General features: G+C 42.0%; 1 protein-coding gene across 1 annotated transcript; it reads left to right on the forward strand.

Moving 5' to 3' along the window:
- Window positions 1-13,887: 13,887 nt before the first annotated feature.
- On the forward strand, window positions 13,888-19,759 carry LOC111977782 (small ribosomal subunit protein mS37-like). The gene is made up of 3 exons (XM_024007419.1): window positions 13,888-14,024; window positions 19,055-19,169; window positions 19,667-19,759. Exons 1-3 carry the CDS (start codon window positions 13,888-13,890, stop codon window positions 19,757-19,759), a joined length of 345 nt encoding a protein of 114 aa, XP_023863187.1.
- Window positions 19,760-20,085: the final 326 nt, after the last annotated feature.

Here is a 20,085-nt window from a genome sequence, read left to right on the forward strand (position 1 = left end):
TCCCTGGGATTTTATCCCGGCTCTCTGGCTTCCTTCCTCTGCCGATACTGTATGTGTATGTATGTGTGTGTGTGTGTGTGAGTGTGTGTGTTTGACTAAGTAATGAGAGAGCAGCAGCCCTGCTTCAGGCCAGGCGTGCCCTGTCTTCAGTCACTGCGCTTGCGTTCTCTCTCCCTCTCTCCCTCTCTGTCTTTATTTCCCTCTGTCTCACACACAGTAGACACTGTCTCTCTTCTCTGTACCACTCACTCCCTGCCTCTGTTTTTTAATTCTCTCTTGTCTTTCTCCTTCTAGTTCTGTCTCACACAATCCCTCCCCCACCCCGCCCTTCTGCCTCTTTTTCTCTCTCTTTCGCTCTCTCTCTCTCTCTCTCCCTCTTTCTCTCACTCCCTTCCATGCTCTCTCTATCTCCCTCCAGCCCTCCTTCTCGCTCCCTTTCTAATACGCTCTAAATCCTAAATCTCTCCAAAGCTCATCAGTCGACTATTAGCTCCTAGGAGACACTGAGACTGAAATACAAGAAGCCATAACAATGACGCAAAAACGGATTCCCTTTACTGGTCCAGCCTCCCTGTAAACCTTTAAAGATTACTTTAAAAAGGAACAATAACAACAAATCAAAAAGTAATGGTTTGATTGCTAAATAAAGGTCATGATGCAGTATAAAGTACAACAGAGAGGCTACTGTGATAGGACTATCACTAGTATATGACATCCTCTTATTACCTCTTATTACATAATATTTCCTTCCTATCAATAAGACTTACTGGGCCAACAGAGCATGAGACCTTAATTTCATAAGAAGTAGCAAAATGAGGCCACACCGGCGACACATAATGTAAAGTATTACAAATCCAGATAGAACCCATTACTGTAGTGGTGCCAGGAAATTCTGGGTCAGATTAAGAGGCTCTGTGAGCAAGTTGATCAATACTGGTAGATCACAAACTTCTATGTGGGCAGTGTTAACAACAAATTGATACCAAGAATAGTTTCATTACCATGTCCATGGTTGTGTATAGAAGTCACCAACAGAGGACGTTAAAGAGAAGTCCAGCTTAGAGCCACATGGATAGTTCCATTTCTGCTGCCTTGGTTTTGAACAGCAGGTGGCAGTTTAAGACAGCTCATTAAACTAGAGTTTCTTCCCCCAAGGTTGGCGATTCAATTTTGTTTCTCCAACTTGACATCCTTGTGCTGCCAATCCATCACCATCTGGAAATGCAGATACCGGTCAGACAATGGAACGCAATTAATTCAGCCCTTTTATCACTATTCGTGACAGTTATGTTATCTACTGAAAAACTGTCATGCAAAAATGACAACGCCATTGTACAAAGCTTTAGTGTCGTGTTTGATCCCTCCACTCAATACTAATAACGTGGACAAAATATCAAGGCCTATTCTTTGTATATGAGTCATGTCCCACTCGGGATGAAGAGGACTAAGTAAGTAAGTCAGTAAATAGTCGCCCTCTTATTGGCTTTCAAAATGGCTATCTGCTTCTAACCCCATGAACGAAATCCATCATGACCCGACAAGACATGTTAGCACAAGACAATCATAGGATAACCATGGAGAATGTGGGGAAACCCAGGTCTCTCTGACCAGCTTGGCCTCAAAGATGGCTGCTCTGACACAAGTTAACAGGCATTTTCCCCCCAGACAAGTCAGTCTAACGTATTAGAGGGTCTGAATAGGGCCCAGAAGGTCATGTTAGCTGGGTTACTGGCCACTGAGGGACTAATTAGCCTCATAGAGTCCGGCCTATGGTAAGGCTTCAGCGTTATTAGAGAGATAGATCTTACTCAGTGATACGTCCATCCCAGACCCAGATAAAGTGAATTACATGGATAAGTGCATCGTTGTATGTTAAATGCGCCATACKTACACAGGGAATCATATTTAGTTAGACTGACGCAACAAAACCATGAACTTCTATTCACAGCATGAGGAGTGTTTTCTTTGAGTGCTCCTGCCACAGAGGCAACACGTAACCAAACGACCTACCAGACAATCTGATTGGAGTTACAGTTCAGATAACTGTTTAATGGACAGAGCAAGTTAAGATCAYCCTCTGGGGTATTTTAAGAGAAGACTCCAGGAGCACTTCTGAAGCGCATCAGCTCTCACGGRAGAGAAGCACGGATTCGTATTCACACAGGTTCCTTCCTCATGTCATGCCTTATAACAGAGACATTATTCACACTAATGCACAAGAGCATAAGGGCAGCTTTGTGATTCATTGTGCCTTTCCGGATTATGTCAAAATCAGTGCATCAGGCATACTCTAAATTCCCTTATGTAAATGTCTGTGAAGTAGGGCTGTAGTTCATGTTGTAGTTCTTGCGTCAGAAAACCACATCTGGTCCAGACTGAATGAATCTATTTCACAGCCTTTACGTATGGTATGTGACAATGATAGTGGATGCTGTAGTGCTGTCAGCAATGCCCTCCCTCCCTCCCTCCCTCCCTCCCTCCCTCACTCCCTCACTCACTCACTCACTCACTCACTCACTCACTCCCTCCCTCCACTGGTCACAGGAATCCAGTTGTGAGGGAAGGAAGGTAATTTCTGGGAGAGGTGCTGTTGTCTTCCCCAGACAGCCTTCATTAGCTAATGGCCTTGTCCACAACTAATCAATTCAGTCTCCCAGACATCCATCTTCCAACCTAGACAGTACGCAGAGTCACATTATGTGCTCTCTTTTTTTTCACTCTCTCCCACCCTCCTTCCTTCCCTCCCTCCCTGTTTCTCTGTTTTCTCCTCATTCCATCCCTCCCACCCACTCAGAAACCCTGTTTTATTTCTGTCTGTCTTTTACCCTCAGCAGTGACATTGGCGATACTGTACGTGCTCATGCATTTCCCTGTTCAACTGCCCAGGGGGCCTGTCATGACGCAGTGTGATTTTACTACAGTCTCCTCGAAATAACTACCAACTAAATGATAAGATTTATTCAAATAAAAACTATTATCTGTGGAGTCGTATAGGACATGAGGGCCATTCAAGAAAAACGGTTGGCAGTTTATCAGTGGGTGGGGGTGTTCTTCTCTCTCTCTCTCTCTCTCTCTCTCTCTCTCTGACAGCTGGGGCGGTGGACCAAGGCTCTATGGGGGGGTCAGGGGTGTTACCCCCTGTGCCAGCTGAGACAGCTCCCAGACCTTACGCCCTCATCAAATATTGAACAGCACGAACACACAGGGATCCCCTCCATCCCCTGGAGAGTACCCACGTCGCGCAAATCATTTGAAGCATAATGACGACCCTACAGTACACTCACAACTGCATATTTAAAGACTATATGGAGGGAGACGCGCACCCCTTGACCTGGGGCAAGAATACAAAATGAAGGATCCAGAGTGAAGATACACCACGCACATCTAAACACACATGTGCTCTCTCGCTTTTCTTCATTTGCTCTCATGTGGAGTGTAGAGATTTGACAGTGCCAGAGGCTCTTAGATAACTACTTCAAGCTCGCTTTTATAGATGCCGCCACTGTGTGTTGTTTTGCCAGATGAAGCTGTAAACTGATCAATCAGAGAGATTTGACATATACTGATGAATTCCTCAAAGCCATCCTGGACCATTATGCCAAAACTCTCAAAGCCTGAGCTATCTACACTCAGACTCAAATCCCAAAGCTCTCATATGGCTTATAATAACACACATGATCCTGTTTTGATTTTCCTTWAAAAAATAAAGCTTGCTACAATGTGGAAAAACATCAATTTCTGCAGTAGTTCTGTTAATCTCTTTGCCTGGTATGGTCCCATGTGCTAAACATCTACCCCGTACAGTGTTACAGTAAGTATTAAACTGTAAAACCAAGACAGAACTTGTATAGGTGCAAAAATAGACTTTGGACAAAAAATAGATGTAATTTTGGAAAGGTTATTTTACTGTGGATTTTCTGTGACCCATCATTGCCCCTTGCAAATTACTTTAAAATCTCTGACAGTGCACTGCCCCCTTCCTCTAGGCCTGCTTAAACTCTGATCCTCAAATCCTTAAGCGTCATGAATCCTACCCAAGGAGAATCCATTAATTCACTCCTCTCTCCTTCATGATAATTCAGTTTCATGCTGGTTTCCCGCTTCTTCACTCTCCCCCACCTCTCCACTTACATCCAATATTCCATAACTCCCCACTATTTAGAGTGTAAAACACGCCCACTCTGACACAAGCAAAGGAGGTGAGGGCAATCTCTTGAGGCATAAATTCTCATTAACTGTACAGCACTGTAACAATTTAAATGAATAGGGGGTTTATTTCGTCTACATGTGTAGAACATCTCTCATTATAAGTATGCGAACATCCTGAAGGAGAAAGAACAGCAGAGGAAGGTAGAGGGACTCATGGTTCAATATTTAGCATGTACCGTATATTAATCAGACAGTTAGCTGAGCCAGACTTGCATTAAATCATCTGTCTCAATGGAGCTGGAACATTGTCAATTAGATCATAACACCCTGCATTCATTAAAATCCCGTGCGTCAATCGAATTAACATAATAAAACAATCTGTCAGTTTAAGCTAGAGATTCATTCGGAAAGTATTCATACCCCTTGACTTTTCCCACATTTTGTTACATTACAGKGTTATTCTAAAATGGATTAAATGAAATTTTTCCTCATCCATCTACACACAACACCCCATYATGACAAAGTGAAAACAGGTTTTTAGAAATGTTTGCAAATGTATMAAAATAAAAACAGAAATACCTTATTTCCATAAGTATTCAGAGTGTTGTTACTATGATCTGTTATTATTATCAATATTTTTGCTTTTATATTTAGTATTTCTATTAAAAAAATATATATATAAATGTTCTATTTATTTATATATATATATATACAGTATATATTTATATTTTGTATCTCACTTGGTCTCTCTCTTCTTTCTTTCTTTCTTTCTTTTCAGTCACTCCGAAGGACAGTATGGCAAAGAACGTTGTGGAATCTTTCATGCCCAAATCATTTCAAAGTGTCTGAAACTGATTGTGTAGCTCATTAAAGTTACTTGGCCATATGGCTAGTGTTGACAACAGCTATTGAATATGCTTGCGTAGAGAAGATAACAGGTGAAACTGTGGATTAGACTATGATGCATTTTCAGTGACACCTAAGCACATTTTGGTTGGGGGCCCCATCTCACAGGCAAAACATTTTAGTGGCCCTCCTCTTGAAAAATATATTTTATTTTGTTTTAAAATGCATTTCCTGAAATTTTACACATTTTACCATGAGGCGTAGAGAAAATGATTCAGTTTTAAAGCAAGATCGCGTCGCTATTCAAAGAGGTGGCACTCATTTTAATGCTATATTTATAGTTACATAAAATATACGCAACGCATCTTCCACCAACAGGTTTCTGTGCCAATGCACCACATAACCAATAAGCAAAGTATAACTTCTACATACTGATTAGCCTACCGACTTMGATCGAATCAACATTATGGTTTGCATTTTCAACATTCAAATAGAMTAGGCTAATGTCAATCTTGACCAACATCAATTACATCCATCCATCCCTCCCTACCTTATACCCATTATAGTTGGCTTGGTTATAGGCTTACTCTAATACCCAATATTTTGATCATCATTATGAAGAGTAGCATGGCCTAGTCTCCCTAGGCAGATGGGCTGTCAAAATTTCAAATATTTATTAAAGTTTCTTTAATAAACTAAACCAGCATGGATTGCTGTCATACCTTGTTCATAGACTGCTTACAGGGTAAGGAAACTAATGTGTCATGTTGTAATTTGGGTGAAGTATCCCTTTAAAGTGTTAGGTTCTATTTGGGGAGAGGAGACAGAGCGCAGGAGGCAGAGCGCATGGTAAGCGTTCCTGAATATTTAGCAAGGAAGAGCATGTCTCGAACATTAATATTGTATATTCTGAGAACATGGTAACCATGTTCTGTGTAGGTTTGGTGGAACATTGATGGAATATTATCCTAACGCTCAGAAAACTGGACACATTAAGTTCTTGCAACGTTCTTGCAACGTCCCATAGTACATTAATGTTATATATTCTATGAATATTGTAACCATGTTCTAGATAAGTTCTGCTTGACATTAAAAGGAATGTTCTCCTAACTTTAACAACAAAACATGCTAAAAATGTTCTCTGAAGGTTTTTGCTAACATACAGTACCAGTCAAAAGTTTGGACACACCTACTCAATCAAGGGTTTTTCTTTATTTTTACTATTTTCAAATTGTAGAATAATAGTGAAGACTTCAAAATGTAGTCACCTGGAATGCTTTTCCAACAGCCTTGAAGGAGTTTCCACATACAGTATGCTGAGCACTTGTTGGCTGCTTTTCCTTCACTCTGCAGTCCAACTCATCCCAAACCATCTCAATTGGGTTGAGGTCAGGTGATTGTAGAGGCCAGGTCATCTGATGCAGCACTCCATCACTCTCCTTCTTGGTCAAATATCCCTTACACAGCCTGGAGGTGTGTTGGGTCATTGTCCTGTTGAAAAACAAACGATAGTCCCACTAWGCGCAAACCAGATGGGATGGCGTATCGTTGCAGAATGCTGTGGAAGCCATACTGGTTAAGTGTGCCTTGACTTATAAATAAATCWCTGACTGTGTCACCAGCAAAGCACCCCCACACCATCACACCTCRTCCATGCATCACGGTGGGAACCACACATGCAGAGGTCATCCGTTCACCTACAGRACTCTGCGTCTCACAYAGACACGGCGGTTGGAACCAAAAATCTCAAATTTGGACTCATCAGACCAAAGGACAGATTTCTACCGCTCTAATGTCCATTGCTGGTGTTTCTTGATCCAAGAAAGTCTCTTCTTATTYTTGGTGTACTTTAGTAGTAATTCAACCATGAATGCCTGATTCACGCAGTCTCCTCTGAACAGTTGATGTTGAGATGTGTCTGTTACTTGAACTCTGTGAAGCATTTATTTGGGATGCAATCTGAGGTGCWGTTAATTGCCGATTTATGAGGCTGGTAACTCTAATAAACGTATCCTCTGCAGCAGAGGTAACTCTTGGTCTWCCTTTCCTGTGGCGGTCCTCATGAGAGCCAGTTTCATCATGATTTTTGCGACTGCACTTGAAGAAACTTTTAAAGTTCTTGACATTTTCCAGATTGACTGACCTTCATGTCTTAAAGTAATAATAGACTGTCGTTCTCTTTGCTTATTTGAGCTGTTCTTGCCATAATATGAACTTGAACTTTTACCAAGTAGGGCTATCATCTGTATACCAACCCTACCTTGTCACAACACAACTGATTGGCGCAAACGCATAAAGAAGGAGAGAAATGCCACAAATTAACTTTTAACATGCACACCTGTTAATTGAAATGCATTCCAGGTGATTACCTCATGAAGCTGGTTAAGAGAATGCCAACAGTGTGCAAAGCTGTCATCAAGGCCAAAGGTGGCTACTTCGAAGAATCTCCAATATAAAATACATTTTGATTTGTTAAAAAAAAAATTGGTTACTACATGATTCCATATATGTTATTTCATAGTTGTGAGGTATTCACTGTTATTCTAATAGTAAAAAATTAAGAAAACCCTGGAATGAGTAGGTGTGTACAAACTTTTGACTGGTACTGCAGATAGAATGATCCCCTAACTAAGGGAAAACTGGAACCTTAAACATTAGGGAAACATTTCGGGTCATATTACAAAAACCTTTTGTCTCCCTAAAATTGTTAGCTGAGTGGCTAGGATAAAAATACGCACCTATGCTAAGCTGCTAAAACAGCCTTGATTAAGGCTTATGCTTGTTTTTTAATTAAATTAAATTAAATGGGGGCGTACCAAAATCAAGATCAACCAGCACAAAAGGCACATACAGTGCATTCGGAAAGTATTTAGACCCCATTACCTTTTTCCACATTTTGTTACGCTACAGCCTTTTTCTAACATGGATAAAAAATATATACATTCTTCTCATCAATCTACACACAATACCCGATCAAGACAAAGCAAAAACAGGTTTTTAGAAWTMTTTATTTATAAAAAAAGAAAAACTGAAATATCAGTTTATACTTTGTTTAAGTACCTTTGGCAGAGATTACAGCCTAGAGTCTTCTTGGGTATGACGCTACAAGCTTGGCACACCTGTCTTTGGGGAGTTTCTCCCATTCTTCTCTGCYYATCCTCTCAAGCTCTATCAGGTTGGATGGGGAGCATCGCTGCACAGATATTTTCAGGTCTCTCCAGAGATGTTCGGGTTTAAGTCCGGGCTCTGGCTGGGCTACTCAAGGACATTCAGAGAMTTGRCCRGAAGTCACTCCTGCGTTMTCTTGGCTGTGTGCTTAGGGTCATGATCCTGTTGGAAGGTGAACCTTTGCCTTAGTCTGAGGTCCTGAACGCTCTGGAGAAGGTTGTCATCAAGGATCTCTCCGTACTTTGCACCGTTCATCTTTGCCRCGATCCTGACTAGTCTCCCAGTTCTTGCCGCTGAAAAACATCCCCAAAGCATGATGCTGCCACCACCATGCTTCACCGTAGGGATGGTGCCAGGTTTCCTCCAGAAGTGACTTTGGCATCTAGGCCAAAGTGTTCAATTTTGGATTCATCAGACCAGAAAATCTTGTATCGCATGGTCTGAGATTCCTTTAGATGCCTTTTGGCAAACTCCAAGCGGGCTGTCATGTGCCTTTTACTGAGGAGTGGCTTACGTCTGGCCACTCTACCATAAAGGCCTGATTGGTGGAGTGCTGCAGAGATGGTTGTCCTTCTGGAAGGTTCTCCTATCTCCACAGAGGAACTCTGGAGCTCTGTCAGAGTGACCATCGGGTTGTTGGTCACCTCCCTGACGAAGGCCCTTCTACCCTGATTGCACAGTTTGGCTGGACGGCCAGCTCTAGGTAGAGTCTTCGTTGTTCCAAACTTCTTCCATTTAAAAATGATGGAGGCCACTGTGTTCTTGGGACCTTCAATGGTGCAGACATTTTTTGGTACCCTTCTCCAMATCTCTGCCTTGACACAATCCTGTCTCAGAGCTCTACGGACAATTKATTCGACSTCATAGCTTGGTTTTTGCTCACATGCTCTGTCAACTATGGGACCTTARATAGACAGGTGTGTGCCCTTCCAAATCATGTCCAATCAATTGAATTTACCACAGGTGGACTCCAATCAAGTMMTAGAAACATCTCAAGGATGTTTATTGGAAACAAGATGCACGTGAYTCTCATAGCAAAGGGTCTGAATACTTATGTAAATAAGATATTTCTGCTTTTATTCGTAATACATTTTTTTTAAATTCAAAATAATSTGTTTATGCTTTGTCATTATGGGGTATTGTGTGTAGATTGATGAGGAAAAAATGTATTTAATATATTTTGGAGTAAGGCTGAAACAAAATGTGGAGAAAGTCAAGGGGTCTGAATACTTTCCAGATGCACAGTAAGTCGTTCCATGGCCACTGTGCGTCATGACTGGATAGGCTGCGCTTCCACTCTCAAAATCCATGCCATTATCAACTGCGTTACCTTTAACACATGCTTTTTGTGGGTCTAAACTTCCCATTAGCGCTGCATGAAATTGACACTTTTGCGCTTGTTTTTAAGGAAACCCCTCATATTGCCACCCCTCCCACRTCAGCYCAAGCCAGCTAATGTTAGACAGGTAAACTGCCGAKCCTGACGTAAAAAATGCCAGTGCGCCAGTTTTTGTGTTGAGGATAGAAGTTTTACTCGGACTAGGTGAAAGTTAGTTGAACCTTTTGACAAATATYTTTCAAATGGAAATGTTGATCTTCGTTTTGACCTATATGTGTAAGTAGACACATATAAGTCCAACATAAAAATCTAATAAAAGAGGCTATATTCATACCAGTGATCATCAACTASAGGCTAGCCTATATACTGTATCAGAAAGTGCGGAGGAAGAGGACTTCAAGTTCTCCACAGTTTATAAACAGGGTTTGTATAGCCTAATGATGGGGAAGTAAGATAGACATACAGACCGTGCATGTTTTGTTATTCCTTTGTCTGTAGCCAGTGAACCCYTCTCTCAGGCGCACTAGAGAGGTGAGGCTGAGAAAGCAGAGTTGACCTTAGCAGCAGCCAGCTACCCCCTCCCCACAAGGTCACTAGTAAATATGCAGATTCACAGAGCGCTTCAGAGTGATTCAGAAGTCCCTGGGCGCAAAGCTGAACAAGACAGGACAGGTCAAAGCTGTAGAGGCAGCACCATCCTCCTGACAAACACACACTTTCCTTCAATTAACAGACAGTATACATKAACATTATGTAAACTAACATTTCCCACTGTTAGTACATCTGCAAATGGTTAGCACCTAAAACATCACTGCATCTTTACTGGGGCTGTGACAGGAGAATGGGGCAACAACTCCATGGGGGCTCCGGTTGACCAATTTACCAGTTAAGGGGTTGACTTTCTGAGAGCTGTTTCCATACCAACAGTCCTGTAATTGACAGGCCAGCCCAGTTCTGCTCCATTTGGTAGGCAGGAGGTTGTGGTTGGTGAACATTGACAACATTGTGGAGGACAGGCTCTTGACACTGAGTTTGACAGCAATACCGGGAAGCCTCAAGCAATAAACATTCCATTGTTCATCAACATTTTCATTTCATCATCTTAATCCATTGTACTCTTTGTTGTTCCATTGGTTGACCACACCATGCTCATATTGAGGGTGATGAAACACACAGGATATTGGTTGTCACCATTAGTACACAAACAATGTCATATATTTGCCAAATGCTGTGGTTCACAAAGGCATCATCTACATCAAGCTGTCAAAGGCCCGATGCCTGTTATGCTTAAACAAGGCATTTTTTTCATGACAGCCATATATTGTACCACATGACAAGTGTTCCCTGTGCCGATTTAGCTTAACTAAATGATCTCATTGTCATACAGCAATTACACTAAAATGTTGGGGTTCTGTTACAGCTTGACTTATCACTGGCACGGGTGATACTGATAATAACCTCAGGTTAAAGTCAAGAGCTCTGGAATTTAACAAAAAGATCAACCTTTTCCCATATGGTGACATGCAGATATGTGAGAAAAAAAGAAGAAACCAGCACACTGCTCTTGCTAGTATCACTGCTCTTTATTAAGCTTTACGTATCCGCCGCAGGGCCTTTGTCAGGGCTTTTTGGCTCTGATGAAGGCCTTGAGGCCAATACGTAAAGCTTAATAAAGAGCAGTGATATTAGCAAGAGCAGTGTGCTGGTTTCTTKTTTTTTCTCCCATGTTATTCAATTGTTACTATGCACCTGCAACAAAGATAGCTTAGACGTACGTGCGAGTGCCTTTGGAATTTTGACATGCAAAAAATAATGTGATAACTTGTGTTTGTAAAGAGAGGCGGGGGAAGAAGGGTAAATTGCTAAGCCAACAAATCAGTAAAGAATGCTCAAATAGAAAGTGTCAGATTGATTTACGATTAAAATCCTCACAAAAGGAGGAACTTCACAAACCTTTCTGAGAGTGTCTTTCTTTGTGAGTGTGTGCATGTGTGTGTGTGTGTGTGTGTGTGCGTGCGTGCGTGCGTGCGTGCGTGCGTGCGTGCGTGCGTGCGTGCGTGCGTGCGTGTGTGTGTGTGTGTGAGAGAGCGTGATATAGACAGAGACAGAGAGAGAGAGACAGAGAGTGAGAATGAGTTAGCGAGCGAGTGATTAAGTGTGTATTTGCCATGTAGTGCTGCTCAGTCAAGCGAGTGTCTGGAAGGTTCAGGGTTTAAAGTTCAGCAGGGGCCACTTAATGTCTCCATAGCATTGTCCATCCCAAGAGTTTCCGCCTGCACATTCATCATCAATATCTCATTTGCATTTCCCCTGTCAAATTACCAGGATATAGCTTTGTTGAATATGGACTACATTCCCTGATCTGTAGATACTATAAGGTGATTGTCTCTTTCCAACTATATGTATCATTGAGCCCTAAACCTTTGGATGTCCAAGCTATACCTAATTGACTGCGGTGAGATTAGGCTCCTGAGGAGCAACTGATGCTGGCTGCACATCAAATATTTTATCAAGTGCTCTTATGCAAGTTTCCTCCAGGTATAAGCGTGCAGAGACAGAGTGAATACCAGAAACGTTGGGTCCAGGAGGCGGTGAATCAATGGAATGTGCCAGTGTGAATATCCTGGAGCCCATCTGCTGAAATATTACACCTACGGAAACCTGACTAGGAAGGAAAGCAAACATAATCAGTAAACATATTAAGTGATAAATATTATTCTACTAAGAGCCCTAACTAGCCTTGTGTTGTTCCCTGAGGATCCAGCATACCTCTGAGCAGCTTCGATGTCAGGAAACACGATGCAAACCTTGAATCACTGCACACACACACATGTCACTACCCCACACACACACACACACACACACACACACACACACACACACACACACACACACACACACAGGAAAACGTTCATCATGCTGGTTTTATCCACGCCACGTGATAAAAAAAAGTAGGAGAACATGACTTTGCCCACCTACTACACTGTAACTCTATCTGGGTTTGCAGTTAAGTGCAGCAGTCATGTGGTCCGACTTTAATGGTCTTAGAAGGATGCTGGATGAAATGTTGTGCAGTTGCTTATGGCCGTCTCCATGGGGCATGGCCTAGTCACTGCCACATTTCAGTGGAAATGGCACCCAGTAAAAACACGAAAGAATGGATTAGACAATTTCCTATAGGCAATGTAAATAGTGTATTACTCTTTTATCGATTTAGCAAGTCCACTACCCAAAACCATCTGTTTATTTCATAACTATCGATTTATTTCAAGTGATTCACCTATTTATAAAAATGTTATACTATTATACTGCCATTAACGTCCCTTAGATTTGTGCGTCATCTCTTGAAGATCCCCTTTTGTGTATTGGGAGTTGGGCGGTGAACTCACCTGACAGAACTATCAACACTAATATCTGCTGAGTTTGCAGCCCCCACACAACGTGCCCCAAGAGGTGGGCCAATGTTTTGACTTGCCCTATATTATAACAAAAATGTCACACTGCCGTATTGGAGAGTCAACATATTTCTCTTTGCATGCTTACCTTTCCACTGGAAACTCCAGGTATCCTTGAGACAGAATGTGTCTCATTTAGAATGTGCCAATGCCAGTGAATTATTGCAGCCCATGGGCAAGAACGCATAAACTCAAGAAAGGCTCTTAAAATTGGTCATCTATAAATGGGACACGCAAGTTATGTAACGCCTTTGATACAATATGAATTGACAAAAATAATGGCGTTATTAAAGGGGGAAACTTCAGTTCAAACAATAACAAAATGGTCACTGTTTTGGTAAAGAGCTGAAGGATGGGGATGGAGAAATGTAACCACTCTCAAATTCATAGACAGAGCTATGGATGCATGACTGACCATCCATGATATCAAAACGATAGTTTTAACCATGTTGTGGGGCTATAATTACATCGTTTACAAATGGCGTAAAACAAGCTTATATTTGGGGTTCTGATGGGGTATGACAGTTGAACTAAGTTAAACTAAGTTAAATTCTTCAAGAATCAATGATCAAATATCATTAATTTAAAGTAAAAAAAAAATGGAAGTACCAATCGCAGATTGCCGCTTTAAATACATTTCAGAGGTGCAGCCGAAGATATCATATTAAAGTATTCTAATTCCTAATTATTTGGGTGCAGCTCATTATTCTCATTAACGCATGGTCGTAACTTAGTCATTACCACAGTAACAGCAAAATACGATCAAAGATTGCGCTCCACGTTTGTCTCTAGTGGAAAAGTTGTTAGAGAAAATATCACGAATACACGTATAGCCTGTTATGTTTGCCATAATTTATTTGCGAAAGCAATATATTACTTTCTTATTTTCGCTATTTAGCTACATGTTATAATTGTATTGTGCACGCCGCAATGGCGATGCAAGGTGGGACTGCACTTCAGGAGGAGGTCATTCGGATGTTGAGCAGAAAGCAGAAAAAGCTAGTTCTGAAACCCAACAAGCCGCTGTCTCTGAAAGATGAGGTTGCCAACAGGAAAATTAAGAAAGGGGCTAGGCAGTGGTGGAAAAAGTACCCAATTGTCATACTTGAGTAAAAGTATAGATAACTTAATCAAATAAAATACAATTTTATTGGTCACATACACATGGTTAGCAGATGTTATTGCGAGTGTAGCGAAATGCTTATGCTTCTAGATCTGACAGTGCAGCAGTATCTAACAGGTAATATCTAACAATTCCACAACAAAACCTAATATCTAACAAATTCCACAACAAACCTAATACACACAATCTAGTAAAGGAATGGGATGAGAATATATAAGTATAAAACATATGGATGAGCAGTGACAGAGAGCCTAAGCTGCAATAGATAGTAAAGAATAGATAGTGAGGATACAGTATACAGTATATACATATGAGATGACTAATGCGAGATGTGACTAGTGTTCCATTTATTAAAGTGGCCAACGATATCAAGTTTGCAGGTAGGTAGCCGCCTCCCTGTGCTAGTGGTGGCTGTTTAACAATCTGATGGCCTTGAGATAGAAGCTGTTTTTAAATCTCTCTGTCCCAGCTTTGATGCACCTGTACTGACCTCGCCTTCTAGATGGAAGCGGGGTGAACAGGCAGTGGCTGGGGTGGTTATTGTCCATGATGATCTTATTTTGCCTGCCTGTCACATCGGGTGTTGTAGATGTCCTGGAGGCCAGGTAGGTTGCCCCCGGTGATGCGTTGTGCAGACCGCACCACCCTCTGGAGAGCCCTGCGGTTGTGGGCGGTGCAGTTGCCGTACCAGGCGGTGATACAGGCTAAGAGGATGCTCTCAATTGTGCACCTGTAAAAGTTAGTGAGGGTTTTCGGTGACAACCCTTATATTTTCAGCCTCCTGAGTTTGAAGAGGCGCTGTTGCGCCTTCTTCACCACACTGTCTCTGTGTGTGGACCATTTCAGTTTGTCTGTGATATGTACGCCCGAGGAACTTTCCACCTTCTCCACTGCTGTCCCGTCGATGTGGATAGGGGGGTCCTCCCTTTGCTGTTTCCTGAAGTCCARGATCATCTATTTTGTTATGCTGACATTGAGTGCGAGGTTATTTTCCTGAGACCACACTCCGAGGGCCCTCACCTCCTCCCTGTAGGCTGTCTCGTCATTGTTGATAATCAAGCCCACCACTGTTGTGTTGTCTGCAAACTTGATGATTGAGTTGGAGGCGTGCATGGCCACGCAGTCGTGGGTGAACAGGGAGTACAGGAGGGGGCTGAGAACGCACCCTTGTGGGGCCCCAGTGTTGAGGATCAGTGAAGTGGAGATGTTGTTTCCTACCTTCACCTCCTGGGGGCGGTCCGTCAGGAAGTCTAGGACCCAGTTGTAGAGGGCGGGGTCTTGACCCAGGGTCTCAAGCTTAATGATGAGTTTGGAGGGTACTATGGTGTTGAATGCTGAGCTGCAGTCAATGAACAGCATTCTTACATCGGTATTCCTCTTGTTCAGATGGGATAGTGTGCAGTGTGATGGCGATTGCATCGTCTGTGGACCTATTGAGGCGGTAAGCAAATTAGAGTGGGTCTAGGGTGACAGGTAAGGTGGAGGTGATATGATCCTTGACTAGTCTCTCAAAGCACTTCATGATGACAGAAGTGAGTGCTACGGGGCGATAGTCATTTAGTCATTTAGTTACCTTAGCTTTCTTGGGAAAAAGAACAATGGTGGCCATCTTGAAGCATGTGGGGACAGCAGACTGGGATAGGGATTGATTGAATATGTCCGTAAACACACCAGCCAGCTGGTCTGCGCATGCTCTGAGGACGCGGCCAGGAATGGTGTCTGGGCCAGCAGCCTTGCGAGGGTTAACACGTTTAAATGCTTTTGTCACGCCCTGACCTTAGAGAGCTTTTTATGTCTCTATTTTGGTTTGGTCAGGGTGTGATTTGGGTGGGCAGTCTATGTTCATTTTTCTATGTTTTGTATTTCTTTGTTTTGGCTGGGTGTGGTTCTCAATCAGGGACAGCTGTCTATCGTTGTCTCTGATTGGGAACCATACTTAGGTAGCTTTTTTCCCCCACCGTTCTTTGTGGGAAGTTGACTTTGTTTAGGGCACATAGCCTTTGAGCTTCACGGTTTGTTTTTGTAGTGTTTATTGTTTTCGTTCGGCGTCTTTTCATTTAATAAAGAAAATGTACGCTCACAACGCTGCACCTTGGTCCTCTCCTTTTAACAGCCGTGACAGTTTTACTCACCTCATTCAAGGAGAAGGAGAGCCTAGAGTCGTTGGTAGCGGCCGCGTCGGTGGAACTGTATTGTCCTCAAAGCGCTCAAAGAAGACATTCTGGAACCAAGACACCGATGTCCGCGACAGGGCTGATTTATTTTTCTAATCCGTGATTGTCTGTAGACCCTGCCACATACAGTTGAAGTCGGAAGTTTACATACACCTTAGCSAAATACATTTTACCTCAGTTTTTCACAATTCCTGACATTAAATCCTTGTAAACATTCCCTGTTTAAGGTCAGTTAGGATCACCACTTCATTTTAAGAATGTGAAATGTCAGAATAATAGTAGAGAGAATGATTTATTTCAGCTTTTATTTCTTTCATCACATTCCCAGTGGGTCAGAAGTTTACATACACTCAATTAGTATTTGGTAGCATTGCCTTTAAATTGTTTAACTTGGGTCAAATGTTTTGGGTAGCCGTCCACAAGCTTCCCACAATAAGTTGGGTGAATTTTTTCCCATTCCTCCTGACAGAGCTGGTGTAACTGAATCAGGTTTGTAGGCCTCCTTGCTCGCACACGCTTTTTCAGTTCTGCCCACAAATTTTCTATAGGATTGAGGTCAGGGCTTTGTGATGGCCACTACAATACCTTGACTTTGTTGTCCTTAAGCCATTTTACCACAATTTTGGGGTCATTGTCCATTTGGAAGACCCATTTGTGACCAAGCTTTAACTTCATGACTGATGTCTTCAGATGTTGCTTCAATATAGCCACTTAATTTTCATACCTRATGATGCCATCTATTTTGTGAAGTGCACCAGTCCCTCCTGCAGCAAAGCACCCCCACAACATGATGCTGCCACCCCTGTGCTTCACGGTTGGGATGGTGTTCTTCGGCTTGCAAGCTTCCCCCTTTTTACTCCAAACATAATGATGGTCATTATGGCCAAACAGTTCTATTTTTGTTTCATCAGACCAGAGGGCATTTCTCCAAAAAGTATGATCTTTGTCCCCATGTGCAGCTGCAAATCGTAGTCTGGCTTTTTTATGGCGGTTTTGGAGCAGTGGCTTCTTCCTTGCTGAGCGGCCTTTTAGGTTATGTCGATATAGGACTCGTTTTACTGTGGATATAGATACTTTTGTACCTGTTTCCTCCAGCATCTTCACAAGGTCATTTGCTGTTATTCTGGGATTGATTTGCACTTTTTGCACTTTTTGCACCAAAGTACGTTCATCTCTAGGAGACAGAACTCCTTCCTGAGCGGTATGATGACTGCGTGGTCCCATGGTGTTTATACTTGCGTACTATTGTTTGTACAGATGAACGTGGTACATTCAGGCATTTGTAAATTGCTCCCAAGGATGAACCAGACTTGAGGTCTTGGCTGATTTCTTTTGATTGTCCCATGATGTCAAGAAAATAAGCACTGTGTTTGAAGCTAGGCCTTGAAATARATCCACAGGTACACCTGCAATTGACTCAAATGATGTCAATTAGCCTATCAAAAGCTTCTAAAGCCTTGACATCATTTTCTGGAATTTTCCAAGCTGTTTAAAAGCACAGTCAACTTAGTGTATGTAAACTTCTGACTCACTGGAATTGTGATACAGTGAATTATAAGTGAAATAATCTGTTTGTAAACAATTGTTAGAAAAATTACTTGTGTCATGCACAAAGTAGATGTCCTAACCGACTTGCTAAAACTATAGTTTGTTAACAAGAAATTTGTGGAGTGGTTGAAAAATTAGTTTTAATGACTCCAACCTAAGTGTATGTAAACTTCRYACTTCAACTGTATATATATWTTTTTTTTACACACAATTATATGGGGGATTGGAAATGATGCAGAGAATTACATTGATGGAAGCTACAATCTATCTGCAATATTAAAGCTGATCCCCTAAAAAATAAAATAATCTCCCTTAAAGTTCTCGCCTCCCCCTACACTGCTTCKCTTTGGACTGCTCCAACAGACATCTACCCTGCCCCCACCCCAATGGACATTAATATCATGCTGAATAGCCACCACTACTCCCACCCCCTGCTCAAGGCTCCCGAGTTGGTCTAAGGAACTGCGTCTCAGTGCTAGAGGCGTCACTACAGACACCCTGTTTCAAATCCAGGCTGTATCACAACCGGCCGTGATTGGGAGTCCCATAGGGCGGCGCACAATTGGCCCAGCGTCGTCCGGGTTTGGCCGGTGTAGGCCATCATTGTAAATAAGAATTTATTCTTAACTGACTTGCCTAGTTAAATAAAGGTTAAATAAAAATAATAACTAAATGTGGAAAAGTCAAGGGGTCGGAATACTTTCCGAAGGCACTGTATATAGATACTCATACAGACGAGGGAGAGGTTGAGGGAGAGGTTTTTAACCTGGCACCACACCGTCAGAGTGCCAACCTCTTCCCTGTAGAGGATTGAGTGTGTCTGGGAGGGAGGAGGTGATGTACTGAAGTCTTTGACTAGCCTCTTGCAGCACTTCATGATGACTGATGTGAGTGCTACGGGTCGGTAGTCATTCAGTTACTTTCCCTTTATTGGGCCCTCTGGGCCACCATAATCACAATGTTCTTCAACTGGTCGTTCAGTACAGTAGGCTACCGTTTCAGTTGAATTAAACGTTGCACCATGTTCTGTCTACTAAAACGCCCCAGCACTCTATGATATAATTGGTCAGCCATGTTGCCTGTTACACCTCTTTTTACTGCAGTGTGCATAAATTATACACTCTCTTTTGAAATCAATGTAGATCAGCATGCTGAGTTAGTAGTACCTTATAATTCAGTGTTTTATTCAACACATTCATCTTTTTGGRGACAATGACAACAACACTGGAAAGTGATTACACTGTTTCCCCACAGAGGCCATGTGTATCACTGAGATGTCCATGATGATGGCATGCTGGAAGCAGAACAACTTTGCCGATGCCCTGTGTTCCAATGAAATGCAGTCCTTCTACAAGTGTGTTGAGAAGCCCAGATACGGTTCTGCTTCTCACAGTGTACCGGAAATCCTTGCTCCAGGCTTATTACACACACTCTCCCGACCCCCTGTTGTTTTAATCTAGGTCAACATTGTTATATTAAACATTTTATTAGGATACAAGGTAATCAGGCAGCATGGTTAACATGGTTTTCTATGGCGTTTCCTGGCTTGGGAGGAGTCATAACAAAAAATCTTCCCCTAGGCCTGTTTCCTTGAAGGTCTTCCCTCCTGTTTTGCTTTTGTTTTCCATTCTTCCACAATTTCCCTTCCTCAGCTGAGGTMCCCAGCTACCGCATGCTACTATAGCACTGCATGGATGGATGACAAGTCTTTGGCTAAATTACGCTTTCAGTTTAGTGTCAACAAGGAAGTACAACATTATTTACAAATGTGAATAAATAGCTCAAAGCCGTTATGCTTTCAATTTAATTAGTATTGAATGAGGCAATGCATTTTCTTTAACAGTTTTTGTCAAAATGTATTTCCTCACAGATTGCAGTGAAAGCCATATCAGAGCAACACATCATTGGCCAAGGGGGATGCCTTCAACCAAAACAAGCCACTACCCTGCTGAAGTGACACCCCAAATTACACAAATAAATCTAGTACTACCACCAGCCCTACTACTAAGATGTGTTCATTGACTCAGGTTGTTGGCCAAAGACTATTTATATATATATGTCATACACTACCGGTCAAAAGTTTTAGAAGACCTACTCATTCAAGGGTTTTTCTTTATTTTTACTATTTTCTACATTGTAGAATAATAGTGAAGACATCAAAACTATGAAATAACACATATGTAGTAACCAAAAAAGTGTTAAACAAATCAAAATATATTTTACATTTGAGATTCTTCAAATAGCCACCCTTTGCCTTGATGACAGCTTTGCACACTCTATGCA

Source organism: Salvelinus sp. IW2-2015, linkage group LG18 (genome assembly GCF_002910315.2).
Source record: "Salvelinus sp. IW2-2015 linkage group LG18, ASM291031v2, whole genome shotgun sequence".
NCBI classification, from domain to species: Eukaryota; Metazoa; Chordata; class Actinopteri; order Salmoniformes; family Salmonidae; genus Salvelinus; species Salvelinus sp. IW2-2015.

What these genes read in the sequence shown, in the direction of transcription:
- LOC111977782 (XM_024007419.1), top strand. Translation starts at nt 13,888, where the DNA reads ATGGCGATGCAAGGTGGGACTGCACTTCAGGAGGAGGTCATTCGGATG. An exon ending in AACAGGAAAATTAAGAAAGG is followed by an intron (nt 14,025 to 19,054) that starts GGCTAGGCAGTG and finishes CTGTTTCCCCAC; the next exon opens with AGAGGCCATGTGTATCACTG. An exon ending in TCTACAAGTGTGTTGAGAAG is followed by an intron (nt 19,170 to 19,666) that starts CCCAGATACGGT and finishes AAATGTATTTCC; the next exon opens with TCACAGATTGCAGTGAAAGC.